We start from the raw sequence: 12,308 nt of genomic DNA, 5'->3' as shown, positions 1-12,308 counted from the left end.
CTATAACAATTTTTTTGAAAAATAATAAGTAACTAAAGCTTTAAAATAAATGGTATGGAGTACAAAGTATTCTTCTATATAATAGAGTATTACAAAATATAGTATATAGCTTAGAGTATAAAGCTGAAGCAGAAAGAAATACCTAAAGAAAAAAAAGGGGGATTACAGTACATCTGTATGTTAGTAAATGTGACATTAAACTTCTACGGGGCCAAGGTTTCGGATGAATAATAATACATCTAATTAAGAATTTGACAATTATTATTATTATTATTATTTTATTTAATAAAGATCCCAAACCTACAAGCAGTGCGAGGAAGATTTCTCAAAGGGCACCTTTTAGTAGATCACATTCTTGATTTTGCTCATTTTTCTTTTTTTCAACGAGGTGTCTATTTAGCGTGCAATGATCGTGCGCGCGCCCACACGTGTGGGCGTGGCAAAAAGAGGTACAATTGCCCTTCCCCTTTGCCAGTAAACTTGTTGAACAGCTGTACCCGCTGATGTCCCTACCTGTCCTTCACGTGCGCAACGAAGTGCCGCTTGGTCCGACTGGAACCTGCAGACAGGGACAATGACGGGACATCACTGGGGATACGGGAAGGAGGACGGTGAGATGTTCCAACATGCAAGCTCCAGGCACTGTTTTCCTGCGTGGAGGCAATTAGCAATTTAACTGGAATAAACGGCCTGTTTGCGGTGCTTCGTGTTTTATTCAGACGATAAAGACAGACTTTAAATCCAGATTAGCCCTACGCTTAAAGGGATAAACGGTTTCACCTCAGCCTGACAGTCCAGTCGAATTTGCCCTGAGTTACAGGGAGTGTAATATTTTTATTTTTGCTCTGTCTAATGTTCTTAAGCAGACTTATTCTGTGCTGTGCTACATTGCCTTAATGTTATTGAGAAAGTCTATCTGAATTCCCCGATACTTGTTTAGGACCAAAGCTTTAGGTTATGCCACCAGCCTTTAGTTGTGGGCTGGGGGGAGAAAGCTTCATTAGTTTAGTTGCAGGTTTGTTGTTAGGTGACACACTAACAGATCTGGTGCAGATCATTGTAGTTGCAGAATTGTGTGTGTTGTAAATGTGTTTGTTTTTGATTATATTTGTTTCTCCCATAGGTCCCTCTTCATGGTATAAAAACTACCCCGTTGCGGAGGGGAACCGGCAATCACCAATTGATATCGTCCCCAATGAGGCGTCACGTGACCGCGATCTGGGCCCTATAATGATAAACTATGACCACTGCACCTCCATTAACATCTCCAACAATGGACACTCCGTAGTTGTGGAGTTCAATGACTCAGATGATCGTTCAGGTGAGAAAATTGTGCTTTTGTTTTGTTTGTTTGTTTTAAATTCACTTCAACGATATTCTTGTTCCACTTTACCTGTTGTAGTGGCAGGGATTATATGTGTTACAAACATGCCCATATCTGTTTTAGAAGTTTATATAACTGCCGTGTAACTATAATAGCAGCCGAAGACAAACTTGATCTTCAGTCTGACATCTGCTGCCAGTTACATGAGGGGGAAATCTGTGCTAAAAGTTTACTTCCAGTAATCCTTCCCTTGATTTCTCGAAAGCAAAAACCACGTGTAAAGCTGATTATTATCACAGTTTGCAAATAAGCCTCTTATTATGCTGCAGGAAAGCGCAAGCAGCACTTAACTGCATGACTGTCTGTCTGCTGGACAAGAAATATAATGATGTTGGATGATCTCAGTGGTTATGATGACAATATTTGTCTTTATCACTGGGTGGATCTGTGTTAACCAGCCTGACATTAGCATGAATGATAAGCTCGGAAAAGTAGGCTGTTTTGCTCTGACGGTTATCACAAAACAGCCAAATGGCTGTTTGTTGAAACATCGTTAATATGAAATAAAACACCCTCAAAAAAGCTGCCATCAACTACAACCTTAGTACGATTTCTCTGTATTTCAAATGTTCTGCACAAATCCTCTAAACCCGTTGTTTGTTTGCCATGACACATCTTCCTCAGAATTCACTTGGATGAGTGACAAAACTTTTGTCCCACTGAAAACGCCACATCCAGGTGAACAGAATCAACATTTTGGGAATGCCAAAAACAGTTATATTGAGACAGGTGCACACTGTTAAAGTTGTTATAATAAAACAGAATTATAATAGCTAACATGATTTAAGACTAGTCATAAGTGCAGGTGGTTTATGCTCTTCTTTCCTCATACGGATGTTAACAGTAGCGTTACGAAGGTCAGGATTTACAACAACATTGCTATCTTTAACTACCTGACTCTGCACATTATTCATTTATACATATTTATCACTACAATGTAGATGGTGTAAAATGATATCTACATATTATTAACAATATTATAATATTGTTGATCATTGTTTCACATTTTGTGCCACTCCTACACAGCTAATGTGACCTTGAATCATCTGATCCTTTTTGTCACAACAATGTCAGCAGCATCACAATGAATAACAATCATCATAACAGTGAAAAAGTCCACATCCAGCAATGCATACCACAGGCACTTAAAGCAGTCTGCAGGGTCTCTTGTTCTCATCGTGACATAGATTAAAGTTACTATTTACCCTTGTTAAAACTGAAAAACAAGTTCAAAATATCCTAATCTTGATTTTGCATGGGACTGGCAATTTGCATCTGAAGCTTAAGCTGGTGCCACAGAGGTCTGTGATAGGTGACACTGGAGAATTTCCTTCTATATCAGCTTTGACTGCAAAATTCTATGATTTGAAACCTCCTGGGTGTTGACTAATGATGTCAGACGTTCGTGTGATGCTACACAAAGGATAGTTTGTGATGTGTTCTCATGAAATGACATTTTCTAGTGCCCTCGCAGATATTCAAATTCACTTTTATTTTTATTTATGCATGCAACAAGTCATTTTAGGGCACTATGGAGTGGCATAGAGAAGGTTAGACGAAGCTGAACTAAGTCTACATGGTTCTAGAGAAAGCATAGGACATGTATAAGGACAACAAGGCAGCGGTGAGGCGTCTGCTAGGAGTCACAGATGGATTCAAGGTAGATGTGGGATTACATCATGGATTGTCTCCAAATCCCTTCTTGTTTTCTACACTGATGACAGGTTGACAGATGAGGTCAGACAGGAGTCTCTGTGAACTGTGATGTTTGCACAGTTCACAGATTACATTGTGATCTTTGGTGACAAAAAACAGGACTCAGAGCTGGAGGTGGCAGTACGGAAGATGTTAAGACTTTCACTGAGATTATACCATATGAGAATCCGAAATGAGTACATCAGAAGGAAAGCTCAGGTTGAGCATTTTGGAGACCAAGTTAAAGGAAGACTGAGATGGTTTGGGCATGTGCAGAGGAGGGGTTATATTGGACCAAGGATGTTGAATATGGGACTGCCAGGCAGGAGGAAGAGACCTTAGAGGTGGTTCATGACTGTCGTAAAAGAGGAGACAAGATGTAAGTAGAGGGCTGGTGTGACAGAGGAGAATGCTAGGGATAGGGTGAGATTACAGCAGAGCCTCTGCTGTAGCGACTCCTGAAAAGAGCATGCAAAGAAGAACATTTTAGGGGTCTAAATTTTGTGAGGCAGAGACTTGCGAAGAGAAATCAAACAACAAAAGGTATGGGGAAGTACTTGCACGTAAACACCAACACTTTTTTTTTAAATCTCTACAGTACATCTCTCTGTATCTCCCACAGTGATCAAGGGAGGCCCACTCGATAACCCTTACAGACTGAAACAATTTCATTTCCACTGGGGTGGAAAAGGACATGAAGGCTCTGAGCACACTGTTTCAGGAAATGGCTTTGCATCTGAGGTCGGTTTCTGTTGAGTTTAAATCCTTTATCTCAGTATCTGATAGCCAAATGCAGGTTAAGAAAACTTTGAATAGGGTGTGTGTACTGGTAAAAATGTATATGGTAACAGGTGGTGGTGCAGACTTTCTTCTATCTTAGAAGAGAAAAAAAATCTTATTTATTTAAACTACAGTGGCAAGTTTACTATAAAAAGATCTTTATACTCATAAAAAGATACTAATATTCTCTTATTTTATAGCACACAGAAAGGGCTGCAATGTGGTATGCATGACTTAATTTATTTTCCTTATTTTTCTTATTTTTCTTATTCTTTTTGTTTCCTCGCTTGTAGCTTCATTTAGTTCATTGGAATGCTGTCAAGTACAAAACATATGGAGAGGCATCAACTGCGCCCGATGGTCTTGCCGTTCTTGGCATCTTTTTAGAAGTAAGACATTTCTCTCAATCCCATCTTCTGTCCTCATGCCCGATAATGATAGTATGAAACCATCTTAGTGCAAGTTAATAATATGTGAGAAACGTGGCACATGCATGTGTGTGTAAAAATATATCTATCTGTTATGTAAGACAGGTGATGACCACAGATGGCTCCACATGATAACGGATGTTCTGTACATGGTGAAGTATAAAGTGAGTAGCCTAGCTGTGATTGTCGATTTATTTTATTGCATATATATAAAAAAAAAAGAATGGTCTGTGAGTTGCATTTTTGCAGTGTTGCAGCTATATTGTCTTGATGTTTCAGGGCAGTGTCACAGATTTCAAAGGTTTCAACCCCAAGTGCCTGCTTCCCAGCAGTCTTCACTACTGGACCTACCTCGGCTCTCTAACCACACCTCCGCTACACGAGAGCGTTATCTGGATCGTCCTGAAGGAGCCAATCGAAGTGTCTGAAAAGCAGGTGAGTGCTGCAATTGTGACCACTTTACACACCCGGTTTCTAACTTAGGCAGTGCTTTTTTTTTGCATTAGAAACTTTTTCTGTTCTACAAAATGGAGGTGGAGAAGTGTGGCTATATTGTCATGACATGATTGTGTTGGGGATGAATCATTAACAGTAAATGAGTCTATACTCCACCAATAATCTTATCTGTAATAGATATTGATTATTCCACGTTCTGTTATACAGCCACTAAGAGACATCATTAAGTAGTACTCAGCAGTGGGTAATGACTCTGGCAAAAGCTCTGTTTTACTAAAGTAGAAGATCTACAATCGTTGCTTCAAAAGAAGAATATCAGGTGTGATCTTTTTTCATAGTGTTTAGTTAAAAAATGAACATATTAAACAGAACTGTAAAACTGTCAGAAATTGTGACTTACATTCATCTGTAAGCCAGTATAGCTTGAGGCATTGAAGCGCCAGTTGATCACTCAGTTGTGACATCCACGAGTCTTCGTCTGTATTATGTTTGGCTATGCTCCACTGGTCTGTAGGGAGTGTATAGAAAGAAAAAAATAGCCTTTAGGGGGAGTGGGGGAGGGGTGGTCTAGCACATAAGCACAGAGCCCACCACCCCGTCCCTTACCAGAGTCTTTGTTTTGCGGTCCTGGCGGTGTAGGGTCCGACATGGTAACTCCAATGAGGCAGTGGATGTTTGGATGAAGCCAGGACTTAGTTACAGTCAGCAGACAACACCTCCGGACAAAGCGGTTGTAGTAAATCTGGCATTAGTAAGGAAGAGGATGGAAACGGGGATTTGTGTTGTTTTTGCAGCTGGAGCGATAGCCAGCTCTCCATCCCTACTTTTCTCTTACGTTTCCTCTCCCTGCGCCGTCTGCATCGCTTGCTGTTCCTGACAATAAACCACAGAGGACACAGTGGTCTTGCAATCTCAGGTGGGATACTGTTGGTCCAATCTGAAGTAAAGTCCAGGTTCAAAGCTGAGGCAGATGTCTGTTAGTTCCTGAAGAATGAAAGTGATCAGTACATTGCAGGAAGACTCAACGAAAAGGTGTAAAAACACAAAAGGTGCACAATGGTTGGGAGCGCTGTGCCGCTGCATACGTCCATATGTGCTGCCATCTTTGCACCAGTCAATGTTTCCTTTGCTTTCAAACCACAGTTTAGCATCACTGGATCATGGGTCCATTCCGGAAAGTAGATCTAACAAATCTCAAGTCATAACTTTAGTCTTAATCTTAGTTTCCTGCAAGAGAATGTGTATGTGAGGTTCGGGTGGTTGTTGGGGTGATGGTGGGGCTTTCTTCTCTGCTGTATCATGTGCATAATTGCACTGGTATTATGATGCCGTATTTTAAATTCCAGAGCAAACATGTTCATCATGTTTATCATTCAAGAGGCATGCCACACATGAACTTTTTTTTTTATCCACGCCTCTTAGCACAGAATTTAATCAGAAAGTTAAGGTCTGATAACTGCAGGATGTCAAAGTTAAGCTGACTAACTGGATGCCTGCACACGCCTTCCAGGTCCCCCTGTGAGTCTGTCTTGTAGCCACTGCTGGCCAGTCTCAGGATTATTCTATTAATTTGTTGATTTTTTTTTCCCTTTATTTTCTCTAGTTGCCTGTTTTGCAAATCTATAATTGTACATGAGGAATCAGAGGTTTTATTGGTGGAGGCACTGTGGGTGTTGGTCATGAACTATCTATAAACCCATATCTGTAGCATTGCTTGGGGTGAATGTAAGCCAGGCAACTGGCCCCATAGACTATAACTCCATTCCTCAAGCCTTTGATCCCCTCCAGCTGATTATCCTGATGGATGACTGGATGGGTACAGGGCTTTAATTGAAAAATGCTTACATGGAGACCCAGCAGGGAAAAGCCCTTATATAACAAGGAATTACTCCTGTAGGAATTACTGTTTTTCATTTCCCTACATAATGGTAGACACAGAGTTAGAGAGGAAGTGCCAAACTCTAACTTGGTTTTGTGGGTAGGAAGCTGTTTTATCTGTGCCATGGAGCTGTATTAAAGCTCATCAGTGAGCCACAGCTTTGCAGTGAGAAACACTAGAAGGTCATTAGAAAGTTCTAAATTGATCTAAGCTGATCCTACGTGTGTTCTGCTGTCACTACAGCATCAAACCGCCTCTAAAAAAAATAATTGCAAAACCTGCTGCTGTTTGAGTAATTATTGCAGAAAACTGCCTAAATGCTGTAGGCAATTGTTTACAGAAATCTGTTTTTGAATTATGACTACAGTATAAGTGAGCTTGGAGATGGGAAGCCAGGTCTTCTTTAGAGATGAGCATATGTTGTTGATTATTGGACCTTTCATGGGATTTGTTAAGTTGTACTTGGCATATTTGTCTTATTATAGCATCTAATGTGGAGAAAGGGTTGTGCAGGAAGTGAATGTCTTTTCCAGAGTTCATGTTTCTGTCCCTCTGAATGCAGCTGGGGATGTTCAGAATGCTTCTGTTCACCGAAGAGGAAGACAATCAGAAGATGCGGATGGAAAACAACTTCAGGTCTCCCCAGCCTCTCAAAGGGAGGAGAGTGCGTTCCTCCAATTAATATGACCTCCGGAGGTCTGAAGTCATAAATAACCAATGCTGTTTTTAGACAACAGTAACTGCAATAACGCGAGAATGCTTTCACCTCATGATAGCTTATCCTGAAGGGTTTGTGATTGTACGTAAAAGTAAAAAGTTGCAATAATTGTCATCCCTGGTGGTGTACTCCCCACCCGTGTGAAACTTTAATGGCAGTAGAGGGAATTATTTTAGGGGCCAAAAAAATGCTTTTGTTAAGTTTACTAGGAAGTTGAATAAAACCAGCATTTACAGTCGTTATTATCACTATCACAAACTGTAAGTTTAATAGGTTGTACCAATACTTGAACCAACGATTAAGGAAAACAAGAGGACACAACAAGCACAAAGCCTTTTCACTCCTTTTATCATATATACCTGCTAATCCCATATCGTTGTAGTCTGTAGCTGTTTCCAGACTGATGCCATATCCCTTTGCTGTCTGCAGATCTACAGCCCCCTTACTGATTGCCATTGATTCCTTGTTAATCCAGCCTATTGCAGGTGGATTCCCAGTCTTTGTGGCTATAGATCCCTACCAGTAGGGATGCTTTTATCTCAACTGCTCCGTGGACCATAATTGAGTGCACGAAAGTCAGGCTGTTTACAGTCCACAGATGCAATTAATCCCAAAACATGGTAACTGTTAAGGTCTTATTAAACTTCAGGAGTCCAAACAAGGCCCTATTTAAAATCTTTGAAGCGTTCTGTGATGATCAGATCATTATTAATTCTGTCGGCAGCATCACACGATGGTTATTATTGTGCAGGATGTATTAGTATTATTATTATTACACCTGTGAATCAGCAACAGGGGAAAAAAAGGAAAAGCATGCATGGTCCCCTATATTTGTGAGAATTCTCAACTAAAATCTGTGTTCGTGTTCACCATTTGAGTTGCTGTAACAGTTGCATAACTGTAACCTTTTACCTGTTATCCAGAATTAGGTGGAGTAATTCAAGCAAATGTTTAAACTCTATCATTGATTAGAAGAGGCAAGAGTTCAAGGTAATTAGTAGCTAGGTTGTAGAGCAGTGGGAAATCTGGGCTGTGATTGGTTAAATATTTACCACCTGTGTTGAAGATGTCTAAAAATACACTGCTTTGAACAACTGAAAATACAAAATGTTAAATACTATAATGTTAAGAATCAATGTATTTGCAAATATTTTGTAAGGAGAAGGACTTAATGTCAGAAAACTGTAATATATGTTTCTGTATGTATTACTACCAGACTGAAAATATAGTACAGCAATACATAAACGTGATAACCACCATACTTGGAGAAGTCCAGTAACATTGCTTTTAATTTTAGAATACAGAGCCGAATTGTTTTGCTGTCATATATTTATCGATGTATATCTATGGTCCCTAGAATTTAGCTACAATATTTGTCCAGCAGATGGCAGGTTTGGCTGTTTTATTAAAGTTCTAGACCGAATTCTTATTTTTCTGCTATTCATCAAAAATATTTTCATAAAATGAAATTTATATTTACATGTCTATTTAAACATTTAAATGGTTATTTTAAATATGTAGCTATTCAAATACTGTTTGATTTAATTTAATGTATCATTAAATAAATGCTTATTTTATTTCTCCTGCACCTGGTTTCTACATTCTTAAATTGTTATTTTCTTTCTCAGATTTATTTTATTCTCATTCAGATTTTAATTACCTTTTTATTTGTGTTTATCCCCCTGCAGGTGGCAGTGTCTGCTCTCATTTGTATCAAACCCAGTAGCTACTGATTTGTTTCACACTGAACGTGATGAAAAAAATTCACAGAAAATAAATAATTTACAACAGTGCATAGAAACCAATAGTTAAGTAAATTAAGTGATGTATTACTGGCAGGAGAAATACAACATTGTCAATAATACATCAATGGCATATTTTATCTTACATTGGAGAAAATAACTTCGATAACACTTGACCTTGCCATTGCTGTCCTTTTAGTGACTGTGTAGGTGTTCAAGAGGTTGCATTACCTCACCTGGTTTCATTTCCACCTGATGTCTATGGAAAAATTCTGCCTCCTGGCTAATGAATAAAAAATGAGAGTAGGCGTATGAAGTATATCTGACACATATTCTCAAGTAATCCCTCAAAAATAGCATCAGTGAGCTTTATTGGGACTGAGAATACCTGAGCGGGCACATCATCTTTAGCCACGATCGATGTGCCATGTAATAAGATACTACAGTCAGACCTCAGAAATAGAGGCGATCACATGTATTTTTAGCACCAGGATATCTACTTGCTTGTCATAGTGATTATTTTGCCAGACACAGCAACATCTGAGCAACACTGTGAAATACAAACCCGCGGGACAAAAAGTTGTTGTTCAGGCAAAAGAAGAAACTTCAGTTCTCTGGAGAGTGTCGTGACAGTCCATGTATTTGTGGAGTACAGAGAAATGTGCGAATTACTGCGTGCTGGGGCCAATCATCAATATTGTACATCATTATTGTGTTATCAGTGCCAAAAGTATGTTGACACATACTTTGTTAAAAAGTGGTACTAGTAATAAAATGTACATACAAAAACTAAAGGTATATGTGGTAAAAGTGGCCTTGTCGGTGTGCGTGCTTGTACTTTCTATATTGATCGTCTTTTTTTCCCTCAGATTTATTTAGCTTTCTTAAAATTTGAAGTACTTTAAGCCAACTTTGTCATTTTATTACACAACATTTTATTTAAATTCCAGGTTATTTCTGCTTTTATTGTTTTACTATGGTTTTAACTTCCTGAGCTTTTTTTAAATATTATTTTTTACCTTATTGAGATCTTTATATTGTCATTTTATTTTATACAGCTGCTCCATTTAAGCTATTCTGATATACCTTTTGTCTATTCCACCTCAAGCATGCAGATCTTGTCTTATTTTCAGAAAAATAAACAGGTTTTTTATAGAAGGTTATGGACAAACAAACAAATAATAATGACAAAAAAACCAATTGGCAGAAACAAGCCTCCATAGATTTCTATGCATGTTCTCCAGCTTCTTTTCAAAGTGTTGGGTTAGGTCCATCTTAGGTTAATGGATGTGAGGCAGATAAAGTGTACTGAATAAAGTGCTTCATGAACGTATGGTTAAATGTGGTATATGTGCTATATACATGGAAGTACATTATGTATCCGGTTTAGTGTTTTGGCTGCTGTAACACAGGAATTTCCAGAGTTCTCAGGTAAATAAAGTATTTCTCATCTAATCTTACATCATTATTTATTATGCAACTGTTTTCAAACATGCACGAGAAACATTTTATATACACTTAAAATCTTTAACAATACACTATTTTCAAAAGCTCATAAGAGAATCTGTAAAATACTATGTTGCTTGTCCAAAAAGTGTAAAGCATAAAAACAGAGCATACAATGGAGTATTTTCTGTTAAGTGAAGCATTAAAATGTAAAGACTCAAGAACAAATGAATTCATGAATGTGTATGTTTCACCAAAACTTAAGGGTTGCACAGAAGTTTGAGAGAAGCATAAAGAGAGTAAGGGATAAATAGAGGATGTTATCATTTTGGATGATGGTAAGTGAAGGATCCAGTGTTTTTGGAGCCTGGCTGACATTAGAGGGTAAAGGCATCTGCTGCTCTGGTTTTTAAACCAGTCTAGCTTCTTTTTTTTATACTGACTTTCTTTTAGTTTATCAACCTCTTTCTAATTCTAAATTGCTATATAGCCCTTTTTAAAATGAACCAGTCTGGTTGCACTGTTACACAGCTGTGTTATGATATAAATTAATTCAATCTGTAGCAAACCTAATATGTACCCCATCCAAACCAAACTACTACAGTAGATCTAACCTTCTAAGCCTTTTCTCTAACCTTTTTCTTATGATGCACACTGAGTCACTTTTTCTGAGCAGTAAAACTAAAACCGAGGTGCTCCACTCCTAAATCACTTTAAGGACAGTGTCTCTATCTGGAAATCAGGGGACACAGTCATGGTGCAGTTTCCATGGATACAAACAGCACATGTAGCACAACACAAATGCTTGGCCAGCTTATATCTCCCCTACTTGTCTATGAGCCAGTGATCCATCGCCATCACCCTGTCAGAAAATAAAACCGTACTACAAAAATATCTAACGCTTCTTTCCCCTTATGACCCCCCACCACCCCACCACCTCACTCCTGGTGACACGTGTGTGTTTCTGTATTTAGCTTTATTTAGCTGCGTGTTATCTGGGATTATTTTGTGTGGACACTCAGTGGTTCCCTGCTTATTCCAGCCACGCACAGCACCTGTCTTTCCCAGATACTAATGTCTGGCCTACACCTATTCCGGTTCACGGTCATAGCCATAACAACTTTCCAAACAACATACGTATTTAATGGGTTGTAGATACACACCAAAAACATTAAGGTTGTCGGGCAGTGGCCTTGGTTTGCTGAGCGTGTTATAAATCATAGCAGGAGAAGAGATGAAGTTCCCTCTCCGGGTCAGACTGTTGGTGGTCTGTTATGATATTTAAAGAAAACAGAGTGTTGCTGTCACGGGGAGAGGTCAAGTAATGTAATTCAATACTTGGCTGTCAGCTTCTTCACCACTTTAGGAAAACAGCATCATGTCTCTTCATATCTTGGTTAATCAGTATGCTGAAGTTGACTTATAAACAAATTTTCATTATGTGAGCTGGGGTGACTGAGTGGCAGTCACACTCTGACCCTAGTCTGACATCTGATCTTGACAGTGTGGGGCTATTCAGGAGGGGGTCATGACAAATTCTCAGTGGGCGACAGACACCTACATGCTCTTCAGGGAAATTACTTCACTCAGTAGCTCTTAGTAAAGCCCCTTTTGTCAATGTAAGACCCATTGTTTGTCAAGAGTGTCTATAGCAACACAGAGTCACAGCTAATTCAGAGCTCAGTCAACCCTTATTCATTTCCTACACGGCTGTTTAAAATCAGTGTCACAGACATTTGGCTGGCTGGGTAGATATGTAAAACCAGTACACTTCAGGATC

At 39.0% G+C, this 12,308-nt stretch overlaps 1 protein-coding gene across 2 annotated transcripts in view; it reads left to right on the top strand.

Annotated features, from left to right (window-relative positions):
- The first annotated feature begins 480 nt into the window (after positions 1–480).
- Positions 481–12,308, top strand: part of ca7 (carbonic anhydrase VII) — a 58,464-nt gene continuing 46,636 nt past the window's right edge. Inside the window, exons 1-7 of one of the 2 annotated variants that reach the window (XM_063474393.1) lie at positions 481–611; positions 1,124–1,321; positions 3,702–3,820; positions 4,153–4,248; positions 4,389–4,451; positions 4,567–4,722; positions 7,185–10,479. In XM_063474393.1, coding sequence (XP_063330463.1) covers positions 575–611; positions 1,124–1,321; positions 3,702–3,820; positions 4,153–4,248; positions 4,389–4,451; positions 4,567–4,722; positions 7,185–7,304 — 789 coding nt within the window. In that variant the 5' untranslated portion in view covers positions 481–574 and the 3' untranslated portion in view covers positions 7,305–10,479. Of the gene's footprint in view, positions 612–1,123; positions 1,322–3,701; positions 3,821–4,152; positions 4,249–4,388; positions 4,452–4,566; positions 4,723–7,184; positions 10,480–12,308 lie in introns of those variants that run through there. The other variant, XM_063474402.1, reaches the window with a different exon arrangement.

The sequence above is a fragment of the Pelmatolapia mariae genome, linkage group LG1 (genome assembly GCF_036321145.2).
Source record: "Pelmatolapia mariae isolate MD_Pm_ZW linkage group LG1, Pm_UMD_F_2, whole genome shotgun sequence".
In the NCBI taxonomy this organism is placed as follows: domain Eukaryota; kingdom Metazoa; phylum Chordata; class Actinopteri; order Cichliformes; family Cichlidae; genus Pelmatolapia; species Pelmatolapia mariae.
Note: the sequence above shows the minus strand (reverse complement) of the source record. Positions and strands in the feature narration are given on the sequence as shown.